General features: G+C 40.0%; 7 protein-coding genes across 7 annotated transcripts; 6 read left to right on the plus strand and 1 right to left on the minus strand.

Annotated features, from left to right (window-relative positions):
• The first annotated feature begins 842 nt into the window (after positions 1 to 842).
• LOC119553411 lies at positions 843 to 1,260 on the plus strand. The gene has a single exon (XM_037863791.1). It carries the CDS (start codon positions 847 to 849, stop codon positions 1,258 to 1,260), a length of 414 nt encoding a protein of 137 aa, XP_037719719.1. The 5' UTR covers positions 843 to 846.
• Positions 1,261 to 2,000: 740 nt separating this feature from the next.
• Positions 2,001 to 2,596, plus strand: LOC119553111 (general odorant-binding protein 99b). Its single transcript, XM_037863291.1, has one exon. The coding sequence runs from the start codon at positions 2,047 to 2,049 to the stop codon at positions 2,509 to 2,511; it is 465 nt and encodes a 154-aa protein (XP_037719219.1). The 5' UTR covers positions 2,001 to 2,046; the 3' UTR covers positions 2,512 to 2,596.
• A 1,744-nt stretch (positions 2,597 to 4,340) lies between these two features.
• LOC119553357 (leucine-rich repeat extensin-like protein 5) lies at positions 4,341 to 8,323 on the plus strand. The gene is made up of 3 exons (XM_037863703.1): positions 4,341 to 4,706; positions 7,058 to 7,330; positions 7,584 to 8,323. Exons 1-3 carry the CDS (start codon positions 4,692 to 4,694, stop codon positions 8,172 to 8,174), a joined length of 879 nt encoding a protein of 292 aa, XP_037719631.1. The 5' UTR covers positions 4,341 to 4,691; the 3' UTR covers positions 8,175 to 8,323.
• LOC119553365 lies at positions 8,282 to 8,911 on the plus strand. The gene is made up of 2 exons (XM_037863714.1): positions 8,282 to 8,545; positions 8,611 to 8,911. Exons 1-2 carry the CDS (start codon positions 8,383 to 8,385, stop codon positions 8,826 to 8,828), a joined length of 381 nt encoding a protein of 126 aa, XP_037719642.1. The 5' UTR covers positions 8,282 to 8,382; the 3' UTR covers positions 8,829 to 8,911.
• A 623-nt stretch (positions 8,912 to 9,534) lies between these two features.
• On the plus strand, positions 9,535 to 10,885 carry LOC119552751 (pterin-4-alpha-carbinolamine dehydratase). The gene is made up of 3 exons (XM_037862542.1): positions 9,535 to 9,706; positions 9,779 to 9,929; positions 10,516 to 10,885. The coding sequence occupies exons 1-3, from the start codon at positions 9,579 to 9,581 to the stop codon at positions 10,813 to 10,815; spliced, it is 579 nt and encodes a 192-aa protein (XP_037718470.1). The 5' UTR covers positions 9,535 to 9,578; the 3' UTR covers positions 10,816 to 10,885.
• On the minus strand, positions 10,827 to 11,592 carry LOC119552758 (N-alpha-acetyltransferase 40). Its single transcript, XM_037862555.1, has 2 exons — positions 11,165 to 11,592; positions 10,827 to 11,108 (listed from the first exon to the last, which is right to left on the minus strand). The coding sequence occupies exons 1-2, from the start codon at positions 11,533 to 11,535 to the stop codon at positions 10,871 to 10,873; spliced, it is 609 nt and encodes a 202-aa protein (XP_037718483.1). The 5' UTR covers positions 11,536 to 11,592; the 3' UTR covers positions 10,827 to 10,870.
• Positions 11,593 to 11,830: 238 nt separating this feature from the next.
• Positions 11,831 to 12,680, plus strand: LOC119557098. The gene is made up of 2 exons (XM_037869675.1): positions 11,831 to 12,062; positions 12,135 to 12,680. Exons 1-2 carry the CDS (start codon positions 11,904 to 11,906, stop codon positions 12,393 to 12,395), a joined length of 420 nt encoding a protein of 139 aa, XP_037725603.1. The 5' UTR covers positions 11,831 to 11,903; the 3' UTR covers positions 12,396 to 12,680.
• Positions 12,681 to 17,329: the final 4,649 nt, after the last annotated feature.

A 17,329-nucleotide genomic window follows, 5' to 3' on the forward strand; every position in this document is an offset into this window, starting at 1 on the left:
CACGTCCATAAAAAGGAATTCACGTGTGATTGGAATGTTTAGCAATCGTCCTTCAATCGGGTGGAGAGTGGGCGGGTTCTGGGAAATTGTCGCCCGGTGCAGTCAGCCGCGCACTTATAATTGCAGTTGCAGTTTAACCGATTGCATTGTGGATTGAGAACTTGGGGAATTAAAAGGTTCTCTCTTGCATCATGTATATAAGTTATTATAAATTAATGTTCGCCATCTTATGGATATTTTTAGTTTTATAAGCATTTCACATCTATATCCAAAATTCCTTGAGTCAACAAGTCTCTAAGTTATTGATGATAGTCTTTTTTTGTACAACTGCTATAGTAAAAAACTTTCTTGAGCCAAAGTTTTTTCTTATCGATTACTTAAGTATTTTAATATTCCTTAAATAAAGCAAGAAAATGATTTTAGTTATGATTAGTTTTTCAATACAAAGATTTAAATATACTATTATTGACTTGTAAATTTCTTTTGTCTCTCATTGTTGTATACCCTCCACTGAAAACAATAGGAAAAACACCTGTCATTAAACGCATTAAATATGAAACGTGACTCTTGATCTTAATTGCCCAATATGAACTTGAGTTTGCCTCCCAGTACAGATGTATAGAGTGGAACATTTTATTTAGTGTTTTTTGAAGACTCTGATTACGTCAGCAACAGATGATCCCGCGTTGACAATAATTACACCGGCCGGCAGACCCATTTTCCATGAATTCTAGGTTAATGCCAATGTCGCTTCTAGAACAGGTTTTCTCCGACGGATTGTTCTATAAAAGAGCTGTGTTTATCAGAGCAGGCTCCATTTACAAACTTTAAACTGTCGAATACGCAATGACTCATTTAAGTCTGAAGATTATCTGCTGGAGCTGTCTGCTCATTATAATAGCTTCAAAAGCGGAAGCAGTTTCGATTTGGAAATTACCAACGTCGGAACAAGTGTACCAGGATCTGGAAATCTGTCGCCAAGAAAGTCAAGAAGATGCAGCCACCCTGAGGTGTTTGGTCAAAAGACTGGGACTTTGGACAGATGAAAGTGGCTACAATGCCAAGCGGATAGCAAAGATCTTCGCTGGACACAACCAAATGGAGGAACTGATGCTGGTGGTGGATTACTGCAACCGGAAGGAGCGGAAGGTATCGCAATTGGATGACTGGGCTCTTCAGGCCTACAGGTGCGCCACTTCCGGCCAGCTTGGCCATTGGGTCAAGGATTTCATGACCCAAAAGGAAAGGCAACAATATTAAAAAAGCAATAAGTCTGTTTTAGCATAAAATTAAGATTGGACATTTTGTATAATTATTATAACAACTATAAGTATCATATCACTGAAAATAAAAAAAATATATTATACCTTACAAATAAAAAAAGTTAGTCATACCAGAAACAACGAGTACAATCTAACTTTAAGATCTATAATACGTGTATTTTAGCACTCATAACTTGTTAAGATTGGATTTACAGGAAACCTTTTTAGAAATATTAAAATTATTTAAGGATTTTGCATGGCAAACATGTTAATTTGGGGCTGGGGGTAAATAAGTTAAGTTGCCAACAGAAATAAAATTGAAAGCAACTTGCCTTACGATACACTGGCGCCATCTGTTGACAAGTAGAGCCGAATATCAGTTTTCACTGTCTAAAGCTGATAGCTATCAACCTAAACGAAATGTTTTCGCCGCCTACAGACAGGTGGCGCCAGTGCTAAGGCAAAGAAATCAATTTGAAAAGTTTAATACATTTGGAATTTGCCGAAAATCACGTCATTTTTGTGATAAGCCATGAATCAGACTTGTTGACAACGGGGCATTCGGAACCGAGCATCTGGAATCTGGCACCTGCAGCTATCTGTCGTTGCCTGGCGACCTTTGCCCTTTGATAAGGGTAATCGTTGAGCCAGTCAATCACCCGCAAATCGGTTCAATAGCAGGTTAATTCTCGATTGCCCAGAATCAGGCTTCGGCTATAAATACAGTTGCTGAGCTAGGCACAAAATGCAGTTGCAGTTGTGACAGAGTAAAAAAGACATCGCCATGAAGGTCCTCGTAGTTCTCCTTTTGGGTCTCACCTTGGCCCTAGCCGAACACGATCACAGCCACCACCACCACCACCACGAATCCTATGTGGTGAAGACCCACGACGACCTGGTGACCTACCGCTCCTACTGTGCCGAGAAGGTCCACGCCAGCGAGGAGCTCGTGGAGAAGTACACGAAGTGGCAGTATCCCGACGACGCGGTGACCCACTGCTATCTGGAGTGCGTCTTCCAGAAGTTCGGCTTCTACGATGCGGAGCACGGCTTCGATGTCCACAAGATCCATGTTCAGCTGGCCGGAGCCGGAGCTGAGGTGAATCACTCGGATGAGACGCACCAGAAGATCGCCAACTGCGCCGAAACTCACTCCAAGGAGGGCAACTCCTGCGCAAAGGCCTACCACGCCGGCATGTGCTTCATGAACGCCAACCTCCAGTTGGTCCAGCACAGTGTCAAGGTCTAGAAGAACCCATCCAGACCCATCTGATCGCATCGTTGCAGCTTAAAACATAAAAAAAAACAAATAATAAAAATACAAATCGACCAAATTATTTAGTTATTTATTGGGTTAGTTGGTTAACTTAAATGGTGGGTGACCAAACAACTCTTTATGTACGAAAAAAGTGGGAGAATAAGGGTTTATTTAAATCAATTATCTAGATTAAAATATCTATAGGTATCATTTTCATGGTTTAAATATTATAGACCATAATCGTTTTGTAGACCAATTAAACCTAATTCAAATTATTTATTCCTTTAGACTTCTAAAGTTATAAAGAAATACTTACAGCAAACATCATATAAAAGCTCGACTGGGTCACCGGAGTTCGTAGACTCATTATGCCAATCAAAACAGAAAAAGGGAAAGCGAAAGTTTAGCCGAATTTCAAGAGGCAGGAGTTTCCGCCCACCTCAGTGGTCTATCAAACAGTCCCAGCAGATCTTCAAGTTGTTGGATTGACCCCGCAACACTAAGAAAACCCCAAAACTTACAGAGTGTGGGTGGGGACCGGATCGGATCACTCTTATCACCTCTGACAGTGAACGTGACTGCGGCAAATAAAAACAAACTATCATGCAGCAGATGGGGATGTACACTAGAAAAAATAAAACTTTCAATAAGGGTCCTAAGTCTTATCGAAAATCTATATATTATTTAAAAATTATAGAGGTTTTTTATTATAATAATTAATGTGTAAAAATATATATAAGGTTATAAACAGTACATACATAAGTACATAAGTTTTTGTATCTTTTGATTCAATAGATTTTTATTTTTCTCCCAGTATCTAAGCATTAATAAACAATCTGGTTAACAACAAAGAGTTGAGGGCTTGACAGCTAGTTAAGAGTGACTAAAGCCGCCGCCATGGAGCAAATTCACAGTCGTTCTGAACTCGGCTTCGCAACGAAAGTGAAACCCGGTAAGCCCATTTGTTATGGCCGAGAATAAAGACTTGTTTTGACCGAAGCTGACAATTGCATTTCCAGAGTGTCGAGAGCTGAACAAATTCCTAGCCCAGTTGTGTTTTTCACTACGCCTCTATTCTACACTTTCGCCCGGTTTATTGCATTCATTTAATGCCGCCGAGCAATTAAGTCGAAGCCAATGAAAATGCCTCCTCCAATGGGAAAGCATTTGGATTTGTTTGGATTGTGGATCGGTTTTATCTCATTCGAAGTGGGAGTACCCTAGGAAAATAATTGCATTCAAAGTTGAATTAACTAATTTTAGCTTAGATGTTGCTATTAGATTAAATTATAATCCATTTTTGTGCACTCTAAGAAACTTAATGCAACGCCTCTAAAAAATATGTGTATCAAGGAAAGATATAACTAGAAAAGATACAAATCTTGTATAATTTGATCTATGATTATAACAAGCAAGCATTTAATAAATAGTTTTGACTTAGTGTTTTAAATGCACCAACAATTTTAAATGATTTAATTGTAGGTAAGTAAGGAGTTAGGAGTATTATAATAGATATCCATTTTTGTTATTTTAGTAATCTATAAAAAAGTTATTATACCAAAGCAAGGCTAAATGAAACTAGGCCAACTCCAAGAAGTTCCTGTCTGTCTGTAGTAGGCCCATAAAAACCCCAAAGCCACCACAGATGTTTATTCGCAAGCCTTTTGGCCAGCTTTTCATTGCCACCACTATGGCCACTATAACCTCTATGGCTATAACCACTGACTCCATACCCACTGGCTCCACAACCACCGAAGGTATAAAAGGTTGCCCGTGGAGCGCGCCCAGCGTTCGCTTAAAGTCCCCAGAAAAGCAGCAGAAAGCCAAGAAACGCGCGTGCGCAGCCGCAAAAAGAGTCAGTCGATCGTCGGCAGTCTCCGCGTAGAGTCAACTCAAATCGTGATCCGATCCGTGTTCTCCAGAGTGCACTGCATTTCCATATCTCCATACACAATATCATTTGCAGCAACTTGTTTTCAAAGTCATTACGTGTCGGCCAGTCGCTAAACAAATTGTGCATTTTTAAAGACAATCGCACGGAGCAAGTGCAAGTCAGACAATTTATGCCATATTTTTGTGGGTTTTCTGGAGCTTCCTGACACAAAGTGCCATCACCTGCATACGAAATCCAAGGAAATATAAAAAGGGAAACAAAAATACACACGGTCAATATGCAAATGGAAAAGGTAAGCGGTGTCTGTCTTAAGTTATCAATTAATTGATGCATTAAAATAAAGATATATCGAGTGATGGGATCAATCAGAGCCCACCCTTTTCGTGAAACTTTCACTTTCGTTCGCCAGACTCACAATTAGATTCAGTTTAAGATTGCAGACTCAGGTTTAAGGTTAGGCCACTGCCATCTATTGCCTTTGAACTGGTCTTAGCCATGAATCCAACTCGAATGGCGGCTGAGTCAGCCTCCAACGAGCCAAACTGGCAATGCAGGCCACTAAAACCAAAGCGAATGGGATGAAGAGTGGGTCGGGGCCAGAACTTTGCTGGCTGGAATATCTATCTATATCTAAGAATAACGCGAAAATAAAGTAAGATTCAGAAGTGCAGCTTTAAATACCTTGCAACTATTTTTATCAAGCAGAGGAAGCTACTTCATGGAATTTATAGATTGGGGAAGAAAATGTTTCTTCAAGGAAATGTTGAAAAGAAATTATTGTTAGTTTTATTCTATTAGCATAAAAACAATAAATCACAAGCATAAAAAAAATCAAAAAAATTGTTTTATATAATTATACAATAGATTACATAGATGTCATAAGTAAACAGGGAAGTTAATCAATAGGGGTCTATTTAAATAGTGATATATATATTTATTGTTACTTTATTTACGTGATTTTCTTTCTTATCTGTCTAAGTTACATAGTATTTATACATTGCACTAGCCCAACTGAACTACAGCACTTAAAATACAAATAACAATAATAAAGCAATTACAAATCTGTACAAAGATCGAGGGGTCAGTCCCAGGAACTTTAGATTTGTAATCTGTTAGTTAAGGCAAACAGAATAGGTATCTGAAAAAAGCAATATTAAAACCAGCCCACTAATAATGATCCTCAACACGCTTAACAACTTTAGATGTCATAAATTAGTTTGAGTACAAAATGATCAAGTGCGTTTTTGAGAAACACTGCAGGTCAATCCCCTTGCCAAGCCGAATTCCATTGACACCTTTGAGTGACCACCCACCCCGATTTTTCGGAAAGCCAGCCTATGGAAACACCCATGGCCAAGCCAAGAGTGCGAGTGATCCATTGAACCATTTTGAACTATCACTTTTAACGCGGCCATTACAATGGCACTCGAGGTGGCCCAATTTCTTGGAGTGGAGTGCACTTGATCTACGATTATTGTCTGCTGATTCGACTCAATTCACTCCAATTCGATTCGTTTAATTTCACTGTTGCCAGATGCCGATGAAATCGAAAACGAAATCACAGCTAGAAGTGAAAAGGAAAAGCGTCGAAAATTGCTCCCTCGAAAGCAAGATCATGGCGATCGAGAGTGGGTGAGCCCGCCGAGGAAAGTCAAAGTGAAATGCTTGGAAAGCAAGGCAAATTGCCAGTCAGTCAGTAAGTCAGTCAAAGAGGGCGGCCCAGCCCGGCTTAAGTGTCTGGGTAATCCGAGAGCGGCAATTAGAGTGCAGCCCCCGGGGATCGGGTGATCGGGGATCAAGATCAGAAACGCGGTCACAGTTCCGCAGATCGCTCCAGTGCATTTCCATGCTCCATAACCAAAGCCACGTCAATGGGCAACTCGTCTAACCGGACCTAGACTCCATCTCTCTGAGGAAAAGGCCTTTTGACGCAGCTCCATCTGAGCCCAAGCACTGGGAGATTAGGTCTTATATCTTATACATATATAATAAAGGAAAATGTCTTAGAACTGAAAAGTTTTAAGAATAAAGATTCATACTGCTCTAATCCATCTAATTATAAATAATAGGATATGATTAAATTAAATGGGAGCTAAGTAAATGTATTATTACATAACTTAAGGATAAATTTGTAATTAGTATAGCATATAACAAACACAGCCTATAACAAACACAGAAAAGAAAGAACTCAATTCTTTATAGATTTTTCCTTAGTGTGAGCTGGTGCCCCCGTCCGGTTCGATCGGCTTCTCCGTAATCCAATTAAAGGAACAATCTACATTTCAATTCAAAGCTAATGAAGTGTAGAGAATTCGCAACAAAGGCTGACATGTGTTGATTGTTTCGGCGACTGCAGTGCTGGTATTTGAAAGTCGTGGTTTCTTCGGAGCCATTGCTAACAAGCTTCCCTGTAGAGTAGCTCCAGCTCCAGCTCGCCAACTTCCGTCAAACACAAACACAATTGTGCGTAGTCTAAACAATTCATTGATTGATTGTCGATATGGCGATCAATTAAACAGATTATTGTTTTTCATTGATTTCTATCGCAGTAGTGACAAAATACCAGGGACAGCTGTCAATGAAAATAAGATACTTGTGGTACTTCTACATATAACTCCATATTTCGATTTCTATTCCCGGTAGCACACACTTCTGATTCTTGTTCTACTGGCACTAATCTTGTGGACGGGTTCTTCGGAAGCAGCCCGTCGTTTGAGAAAGAAGCCGAAGGTCTACAATGCCCTAATCACCACCGATGACAATCTGACTTCCAGCCGGGCCTATCCGGTCATCCAGCCCACTATCCACGAGCCAGGATACGCCCCATTTGGACCCTATAATCCCTATGGCTTCTACAGTCCTCCGATCGTGCGCTTTGGTCAGCCAATTGTCCCTGGTCTAACGCCCAATGAAAGGGTGAGTCTATGTAAAGTTTTAATATTTATATAATAATATTATCTATAGGTCAAAAGGTCTAATCTAAGTTTGCAGTATGCAATTTACTATCATATTCATTTGCAAACACTTATTTTTAACAACTCTTTAACTCTTGCTGGTAATTTAAAATAATAAATTATTTCCATATTTGTTACCTTAAAAATTTGTTCAATATTATTTAATATATATTTAAATCCCTAATGGTTTAATGGATATTCATTATACTTTTCAGCTCCCCTACCCCCTGCCAGCTCCTGCCCAGTATCCAAGTGGCTTTGCTCCATATGAGCCCCAACAGCCGGTGGAATCTCCCGTGGAGCAGCAGCCCCAGCCAGAGTCGCCTCCAGGATCCGTGGAGCCGCAGGAGATGCCCAAGGAGCAAGCCCCACTGCCACTCAACCAGCAAGGACTGCCGCCCGTACTCATCCCCCTGCCCTCCCAGTTTAGGGGACAACCCATGCACCTGCCCCCATATCCTTATAGCCAGTACCCAGTGATCTACGACCAAGCGGGTTACATAAGGCAGAACTACCTGCCGCCTTATGATTACTACCCCAGCCAGGGCTATCCCATTCGCGGGGCTACATCTCCTACAACTTCTCCTCGACAGGAGGAGGAACAACCTCAGGCCCTTAATCCTCCCCAGAGTCCGCCACAAATACAGCCACTACCACTGGATAATCTGGAACCCGCGCAGCCCAGTTTCGAGGACATTCGCAACGGATCGGAGAGCAAAAACAGTGCGGTTCCGGATGTTCCACCTCCGCCAATACCCTCTGGACCCAAACGTCCGCGACCTGCGGAACCCGAACCGGAAAACTGAATGCCAGCCGCATAATTCCGGTTGCACAGATTCCATACACGTATTTATTACCATTTCGCTTAGGCATAATATGATTCGATTGTACAATGTCGCTTAACCCGTAAGCTAAAGTAAGAGTTCATTCAGAGATAACGAATAAATAATATAAAATCGCCACTGCGGTGAATGAACTTGGAGGGGTGACCAGTTCCCTTGAGGGAACTACGGGATGATTTCGCTTTCTTCGGGGAATTGGGATTTGTTTATCTCAGCTTGGAGGGGACTATATAAGAATCGAAGTTGGTGTAAAAAGTTACAGTCTGCATTTAATGAGGAGCACAGAATGAAGCTGACCCTGCTGTTGATCGTTTGCTTTTGCCTTTATGGGCTGGGTAAGTAGGCTTTTAGATTTATAAGGTCTATAAATTTCCAGTAAACAATATTAACTATATTACAGCCCTGGGCAATTCAATTGTGGTAACAAAGCCACCATTCATTCGCAGTCGCTATAGTTTGCGCTGGCGAAAGACAACCACCGTGGTTCCGGAGGCACCCACTGGATCCTCAATCAATATCGTCACCACCACTGGTCATCCCAGTTTGGCCTCCTCCACCGCCAATGTGGACTACGATTATTACGGCAATGGAGAGGTCGAAAATGTGGTGCACAAGTAAACAAGATATAACACAAAATTTAAATAAAAGTGTCAATTAAATCATTAATTAATCGCCGCAGCATAGAAATTGTAACAATGTAAGGGGACACTAAAATCGAAATAAATAGAATTCCCATTTATGATATTTCTTATGTAAAGAATACAATATATATACGTTTTTTTCTAAGTTTAATTCCTCTTAATTTACGTTTCGACTTACAAGCGAGCTTTACGAAGTGCGTTTTTCCACGGGTAAGTGCATTTTTAATATACTTGAATAAGATAAGATAAAAAGACCTCGAGCAGCTGACAAACAAATATCTATAGCTGCAAATCCTCTGTTTAGTTGTACGTTGGAAATTTACATAATCGGTTGTAAATTTGGCGCTGTACAGTTAAAAATATAAATGAGTTGTAAATAACCGTTTAAGGTATAGGATCAATCAGGACAGTATATAAATGCCAATAAATTATAAGCCCGCATCTAAATCAACTCTAGAAACATGTCTATTTTCTCTAAACAAAATAACCTTTGCAAAATTCACAGTAAACCAATATTTAGGTACGCATTATTTAAATTTAAACATAACGGTATTTATGACTGTTATCACGAAAAGGTTTTTTTTAAAACAAGGTGGCATCCCAGAAATTAAAATCAATACGTCCAATGTTAACTCGATGTTAAGTTAACATGAAACACCAATCAGCTGTTCCCCGCCGGAACAACAACAATAACAACGGCAAGCAGCAAACGAGTTTTAAAACAAAAATGTTATTAACAATTAAATGCGCTCAGAATGTGATTAAGCCGAACTTTCTGAAAGTGGCCAATCTGCTCGCCAGTCGCTGTAAATCTGGTTTATCCCACGGCATTGCAACAACAGCAACGAGAGGCAGGTGGGTGGAAAAGGGGGCCCAAGGGGGGCAAAAATACCAAACTCAAAAACTGAGCTTTGCTTTTTCGCGCAGCGGTTGGCCAATCTCAGTTCTGTATTCGCCAGCAGCGAGAGAAGCAGCAAAAGCAGCAACTGGTGGCAGTGCAAATCTCCGGAGACTCTACGGCACCCAAAACTCTGAGGCCCCAGCGACCAAAACCACAGCGAAAAAGCGCAAAATGGTGGTAAGTACTAAGGAAAAGTGATTTACAGATCAAGGGCAATCGAATCTTAGCGAAATCGAGAGGTTTTCTTATCGCCTCGAAACAGAAACGAGCCCCCAAGGGCGACTTTTTGACTTAAGCAAGTGTTTTATACCCTAAGCATAAGGGGTACTGCTAATATGGAAAGGAATTAACCTCTCTGTAACATAAATTTTGTTAACTCTCATCTTATACCAGTCTTTTCTTATTGGTAGTTTAACTAAATCAGCCAAAAAAGCAAATACTTTTACAAAGTTCCCTAAAACATAGTCACCTTTAAGTATAACCAGTTTTACGGGAATTCAGAATACAATTTCCATAAAATTTTCTTTCAGTTCTTAGATAAACTGAAGTTAAAGATATAAAAGTGATAATCCCTACGTACCCATTGGCTACCTTTCAGGATTAATAAACTTTAAGACTATAAATAGGTTTCTAAATTCTTTTTTGGTATATAGAACCGACCAGTTAAGAAGAAGTTGCCATGGTGCAAATCCCTTAGAAGGGATATATATACCAACTATCATATAAATCATAGCTCCACTTACAACTTGTTTCTTGTCCCCAGGTGCGACTAAACGAGCAGGAGCGTGCTGAGAAGCTGCAACCTCTCCTGGAAGCCGGCTGGACTCTGGTAGAAGGCCGCGATGCCATCTTCAAGCAGTTCATCCTGAAGGACTTCAACCAGGCCTTCAGCTTCATGACGGGCGTGGCCCTGCTGGCCGAGAAGATCAACCACCATCCCGAGTGGTTCAACTGCTACAACAAGGTGGATGTTACCCTGTCGACGCACGATGTGGGTGGCCTTAGTTCGCAGGACATTCGCATGGCCAATCACCTGGAGACCACGGCCAGCTTGTTGAAATAAACGCATTGTTATACTAGTTGCTAGTTATCTATAATCTCTGGAGTCCAATAAACACTCAGCTCAGCATCGATTTGCTAAGGATTTGATAGTCTGCCTGTTCCAGGACATCCGGGGAGATCTCGTCCTTGACGTAGCCCAGTTGCTTGAAGAAGGAAATGGACGTTTCGTTGTTGTTCAGGACGGTCAGCATGATCTTCTCCAGATGCCAGAGACGGGCGCAGTCCTCTAAAATGCTCATGATGAACTTTCCCAGGCCTTTTCTTCGGTGCTCCGCTGTCACCTGCATTTCGTAGCTGTAAGGAGAGTCTAGGTAATAACTAACTTTGGGATAACCTTATGGAATACCTACCAATAGAGAACACAATCCCCATGATCCATGTCAAAGCGAAACATGGCGTAGGCTACATTCTCCTTCTTCTCGTTTTGGGCCACCAAATAACGAGCCCAGTTCTTGTTCAATTCGGCTTGCTTAATCTTTGGCTGCCAGCCCATCTTCAGTTGTTTGTAGTAGGGTCCCACGTTGGTTTCGGCCAGTTTATAGGCCCATTTCAGCAATTTTGAATCCGCATCCGTCTTCGTTCGGCATATCAGTTTGAATTCCTCTCCGCTGGGCGCCTTGTAGCTCTGGTAGCTGAGAGATTCCAGTGGATTCTTGGCCCTGGCAGCAGTCTCCACGAATTTCTGCTTGGCTCCTTGACTAAGTTCGTCCTGGTTCGGCATAATTTGGTTAAATTTCTAAAGGAAATAAAAAGTGCTAGCAAAATAGCGCGCAAATTAGAGATGACAAAATGGGGTAAACAAACCAGATGAAATCGATATTTGACAACTTAAGCTTGCGCCTAACAGCCCGCTGTAGGAGACTAACAGCACGGTTAAATCGTGAACAGTGCGCAGAAACCTAAAAAATACTAAAAATATACCCCAAATAACGAGTGGCTCCGCTAAGTTAGCGAATACACGAACCGAAATCTGCCGCCAGATAATAATGCAGCCCTGGTTTTACAGTTATTACCGCGATCATTTTTTTATTCAGAATTTCACTTTTGCAAGAAGTTTACTGACTTTTTCGCTCTTTAAAATTACGCAACATGTCGGAGAAAGAAGAAGAATCAATTGAATACCTGGTGGAAAAGGGTATTTTCCCCCGACTTCTGGAGATTTTGAAGCAATTGGTGGAAATAGACCCACTGCCAGCCGATCCTCTGATGTACATTTTGCATTTGCTGGGCTGTCCGCTGATTCCACAGGTTTGAATTCTTGGTATTTTCCATAAATTATATAGAAAATAATATATGTTTGTGGATATTTTCGATTTGTAGGCCCAAATGAAGGCCCTGGAGCGAAAAGTGTCGCGTGCCCACGATGAATTGCGCTATTTGCGCCGTTTGATCATCGATTTGGATGGCGACGATCAGCTTTACGACAGCGAAAGCGATGTGGGTGAATATGTGGGCGATGTGGAGGACACCAGCTCATCGGCCAACGAGATTTCCCAGGTGGAAAGCATTGAATCGCAGGAGGACTCCTCGCCACCCGACTTCGCAGTCCTCTCATCCAAGGATTCGGATTCTTCCAACTAATAGAACGATCACTCAATATCGCATCACATCACATTCGCCGTTGAGACCATATTATGTTATGAGAACATATCTTTGGCAACTGCATGTGAGTCCTGGTTTGTTTGCCCCTATATTACATTTTGTTAATTCAATGCATTGTGAGACCTATTACGACTTTTATCAAATAACCTTGTTACATTGCAACTTGTAGAGGAGTCATCCCTTCCATCAATTCATTAAAAATTGTTATTCAGCATGAACCATAAAGTAAAGATGTATTAATAAAAGAAAGTATTTTGTTTAAAATCACCATTAGATTTTATTTGTATATGTATCTTGATAAATATTTTTAGAACCGTAGAATTTTGATACCTTATATCAGCAATGATTTATATATATAAATGGTAGTAGGATTGAATTAGTAACATAGTTACTGATATGCTAGTTTAAGCATGTTCTAGTTTTATGTTTGGCCAAATTCATGATGCTAGAAGTGCGATCCACTATTTCAATCTCCCATTTAGGCAGTTGATTAAAACATGGGCTGAGCTTCCGATTCCTGCTTTCACCCATTTCGAGTTGATTGCCATTAAACCTCGCTACCTGTGGGAAATCAATAACTAATATAGGGTACATGTTTGCTGGCAATATCTAGGGCCAAACAAAACAACAATTCAATTAATTTCAACATGGCGAGATGTGTAGCTACAGTTTGGCTGCAAAACGGGGAAAATTTCATTTGCTACTAACACCATAGATTGTGAAGCAAAGGTGGGGTTTTTGGGTCGTGGGTTAATTCATCATTATCGAGCTGTGGATAAGCTGTAGCTAATTAAGTCGGGGCGCCAGTAAAATGCATTGAATTCCGTTTTGAATTTGACAGCCGAGGTGTGCTGAAATACATTTAAAATAACAAAAATTACACAGAATAAATTACCCAGAATGCGGCGCATTCAATTAGTAGAAGCACAAGGCTTTAGATATAATTAGGTTAAGCGATAACTGAGTTGATGGGAAAGTGATGTGTAATAATTATCTTGCACCTACATATAAAAATGTAAAGCTATTTATAAAACATAAAATTGGGACAAGAAAATATGTTTGCTATATATGGAAGACTTAGTTTTAAATTCAATACATATTGTTGTTCCTATTCCATCTCTTCACATTAGTTTTAAAGGTCGAACCACTTTTGTGTCATGATCGTTTCATTCATTTTAGATACTTGTTGTAAGCCAGTTCTTATTTGTGAAAGTCAGTTTTCATATGTGCCTTACAATTTTCTGACTGAGCCAATTAGTCTCAATGTTTTTTGGTCAGTCCCATATTTAAGCCACCTTTTCTTGCATTTAATTTAACACGTATGTTGCACAGATGCCTGAAAAAGCAGCCGGCCAAATGATTTACACCGTATATTTGTCACAGTGCGATAAATCCATCTAATCCCCCGACATCTGCATGTCCGGCTTGACAAATAAACTGCAGCAGTGCTTACATAAATATTTCTCTCCCAAAAAGAAAACATATTTGGCCACATAAAATAAACATGAACTTTAAAAGGGGGCGGTCAGCGGAAATGGGGAGTGGCCAGGCAGCAGCTGCTTTTAATTGCTTTTGCTGGTTTCTCGATCGTTTTTGCAACTTTTTAGTTGACATTGAATAATCGCTGCGGAAATTGTCGCTTAACGGGAAATTGTGGTAAAAGCGAAGTGGACTCAACTTGATAATTGATTGGAGCTCTTTAAAATTGTTTGTTTGACCGCTGCTGCAGGCCATTCTAGTTTTTTATTTGCCCGTTTAATCTGTGCACGCGTGCCGACTGCAAAGTGGCCAACGGCCTGCTCTCCTTTGCTTTTTTTGGGCCAAATCTGCTTTGCATGTCAGTTGGCCCCGGGAACGTACAACTTTGACCACGTAAAATCCGAGAACCCTGGGGCGCTCGGCCACAGGCCAAACCGACGGAAAACAAACAGGAGACGGAACCAAATAAAGTGCAGTCGGCCTCCGAAGGATATCCACGAATTGGAAATGAGCTATGATCAGTCGAAATGGGTGACATATAAATAGAAATAGTCATTGAAATTATTATATTATAATTATTATTATTATGAAATATTTCAATAATACTTTAAAGAAAACCCAGAACTGAAGCTAAGCACATCCGGTTTTGGGTTTTATAAAGATTATAGTTGAATAACACCCTGATGTTATATCAAAGATATGTACTTTAGGATTTTATTCTTAAAGGATCATGGTTAAATCTTTTTGTATATAGAATTTGCCTTGTTGTGAGCTGGACTTACCTTGCTATATTTATTTAATATTTAAAAAATCTCAAACGAAAATTTCACATTTTTGGCTCTTCTAGTAAAAGGAACAAGCTGTCCAGAATACTTATACCTTCCTTGGATAACCAACAGTATAAAATAATCTTGCATTAAAACAGCTTTGCATATCATCAGGAAATTAATTTAACATCCCCTTACCCTCACTTTCATCACAAATTAATTGTTCAGAAATATGCGTACAACCTGAATACCTCTTTATATGTATTCCGCGAAAATATAAATATTTATTAATGCTTCTGCTCTGATATTTCAGTGGGGACTGACTGCATTTGCAATCGGATTGAATGGATCCGCCAAAAATGAATGGGGAAAATGAAAAATGGGAAAGGGTGGCAAGGAGCAGCTCTTCTGTGCCGCTTGAATTTCATGTCGAGTAAATTTTAATTTACTGCTCTTTTGTGACCGCATGGGAGCCAACAAAACTTTGGGTTACTCAGTTCGTTTTTTTATTTTACCCCCATTTTTTTATTTGGTTTTTGGCTGGACTTGTGTGTGAGTTTTGTTTGGCTTGTTGGTCAAATGATATATCTGGTCGGTCGGTCCATTCGGCCCGAGGGCAAGTGTGGAATTTTTAAAGCCAGCGAACCGACGAGCTGCCATTAGTTTTAATGACCGCAAAAGGCAACCGAAAAAAAAGGAAAGTGCTCGAAAAACAAAACAGAGGGCGAAATACAAATTTCAGCCATTGCTGGCAGGCTAATTGAAGTCTGTCTGAGTGGGCGGTGGGCTGCGTGGGGGCGTGGCAAATCTCAAAACTATGCTTCATTAGCCAAGCTGCAAACTCTATTTGCCTAATGGGGCACAGCCCACCAGAAAATGAAAACGAAATTAAGAAATTTCAGCCATAAAACGTGCCTGGCTTAGAGAATGAACCTGCCCCCAAAATATACAAAAAAAATGTATATCCTTGAAAAGCATTGAAAATTCAAAACACAACAATTAAAAAGCAATTAACTATGTAAATTTCAGCGCTGTTAATGAGCCGGAAAGTGAACGCACACACATATATCTTTTAGGGGGTTTTCCCTATTTTAGATACACAACATCCGACCTAAATACATCAATGTCTGCGAAATGTTTTGGCCAAATGCTTCACTCACACACTCTCACGTCCGAAAACATTTTATCATTTCCTGTCATTTTTCATGCCACGCAAAAAAAGGGTTAAACAATTTTTATGTGTCAACAAGAATAATTTCTGTCACTAACACGAGTACAAAGCGAGGCGACTTGGCTCAAATTCCAAGAGTGGAAAGTCGCTGGAAATGTGGGGCTGTGGGGGCTGGCAGACAAAAGGCAGTTGGAGTATTAATAATGAAAACAGGAAGACGAAAAACCTAGAGAGAACTGGCAGCAATACAAACTGGGACAAACAAGACGACAAAGTGACACAGTGTCAGCAAAAAGTGCTGCAAGGGAATCAACAAGCAGCTTGGAAATTAATACTTTCCACCTGCAAACATAGGTGTGAAATAGCAAAACGCACAGGTTCTACGTGCAACTATTTGTTACTTTGGCCATAAAGTGCTGAGATATGTGAGCTTACACTTGCCAAGACGGATGCCAAAAGGATGTTTGGCACGAAGTTATGAAGGACAGCAAGTTTGTTTGATGCGGATTATATTTATGTCTAACCTTATAAGAATGTACTTGGTTTGGTCCAGAGCCCAATGAAATTTAATTTTCAAATTGAATGATGAATGATATGAAATCCCATATAAATGAAAAATCAAGTTTCATATTTTGTGTTTAATTACTCGATTACTTAAACTTTATACTTTGTGAATTACTGGACTATTTGATTACTTTATTCCTAACTACTCGAACCCGTTACAATCCAATACAATTGTATTTCGACATGTAGGTACTTAATCCCCCTCTTCCTACAGCATTTCAAGTTTAGCAAATAAATAAGCAAATTTGCTTACAAAGGAGCTGAATGAAAGCACTTCCAAGTAAAACAATGAGAGCAGGAAAATAATATGGGGGAAGGACTACAATGGAGCCCTCGCCTTCATTGTGCTAAGTTCCTGCGATATAAATATGCTGTGAGCTATAAAATTGCAACGTTTATCAAGGCATTTGCACTGCTGAGCATGCCGATGGCAGAACTAAACTACTTAGCTATGACCTTCACAGATGCTCTGCCACCAACAGCCCGTAGTGCACTGAGAAAAAAGGGGAAACACATTTAAAAAGAACGTGCTTTACAATAGTTGGGAATAATAAATTGGAGAGCAACAAAGGTTTTATATCTCTGCAGAAAATGCATTCTTAAAAATTGGTGTACAAATATATTTTTCCTTAAACATGTGTATAAGTCTAGATGTATTGTAAATAAATATATGGCTTTCGAATTGGTAAACGCCAACTACTATTTCCTAGTAGTATGATATCATTTCTAAAATTTAATTACATATGTTAAATATGTTTCGAGGATTATAATCTACTTGTATTCTACCGTCAGTGCTGTAAGTCAGAGCTTACTATCTGAAATATATTTAAAAAAAAATCTAATTTTATGTATTTAAATTATTTTCTTCAAGTGTAGGCTCCTTCCCCGTCTTCCCACAACCACCCTCCCCTTTTTCTAGCGGGTCGCACGGC

This window comes from Drosophila subpulchrella, chromosome 3R (genome assembly GCF_014743375.2).
Source record: "Drosophila subpulchrella strain 33 F10 #4 breed RU33 chromosome 3R, RU_Dsub_v1.1 Primary Assembly, whole genome shotgun sequence".
Taxonomy (NCBI): Eukaryota; Metazoa; Arthropoda; class Insecta; order Diptera; family Drosophilidae; genus Drosophila; species Drosophila subpulchrella.

Coding starts and splice junctions, on each gene's coding strand:
- LOC119553411 (XM_037863791.1), top strand. CDS start 847: ATGACTCATTTAAGTCTGAAGATTATCTGCTGGAGCTGTCTGCTCATT.
- LOC119553111 (XM_037863291.1), top strand. CDS start 2,047: ATGAAGGTCCTCGTAGTTCTCCTTTTGGGTCTCACCTTGGCCCTAGCC.
- LOC119553357 (XM_037863703.1), top strand. Junction 7,331..7,583: donor GTCTAACGCCCAATGAAAGG/GTGAGTCTATGT, acceptor TATACTTTTCAG/CTCCCCTACCCCCTGCCAGC.
- LOC119553365 (XM_037863714.1), top strand. CDS start 8,383: ATGATTTCGCTTTCTTCGGGGAATTGGGATTTGTTTATCTCAGCTTGG. Junction 8,546..8,610: donor CTTTTGCCTTTATGGGCTGG/GTAAGTAGGCTT, acceptor ACTATATTACAG/CCCTGGGCAATTCAATTGTG.
- LOC119552751 (XM_037862542.1), top strand. CDS start 9,579: ATGTTATTAACAATTAAATGCGCTCAGAATGTGATTAAGCCGAACTTT. Junction 9,707..9,778: donor ACAACAGCAACGAGAGGCAG/GTGGGTGGAAAA, acceptor TTTTTCGCGCAG/CGGTTGGCCAATCTCAGTTC. Junction 9,930..10,515: donor CGAAAAAGCGCAAAATGGTG/GTAAGTACTAAG, acceptor TCTTGTCCCCAG/GTGCGACTAAACGAGCAGGA.
- LOC119552758 (XM_037862555.1), bottom strand. CDS start 11,535: ATGCCGAACCAGGACGAACTTAGTCAAGGAGCCAAGCAGAAATTCGTG. Junction 11,109..11,164: donor GGGGATTGTGTTCTCTATTG/GTAGGTATTCCA, acceptor CTCTCCTTACAG/CTACGAAATGCAGGTGACAG.
- LOC119557098 (XM_037869675.1), top strand. CDS start 11,904: ATGTCGGAGAAAGAAGAAGAATCAATTGAATACCTGGTGGAAAAGGGT. Junction 12,063..12,134: donor GCTGTCCGCTGATTCCACAG/GTTTGAATTCTT, acceptor TTCGATTTGTAG/GCCCAAATGAAGGCCCTGGA.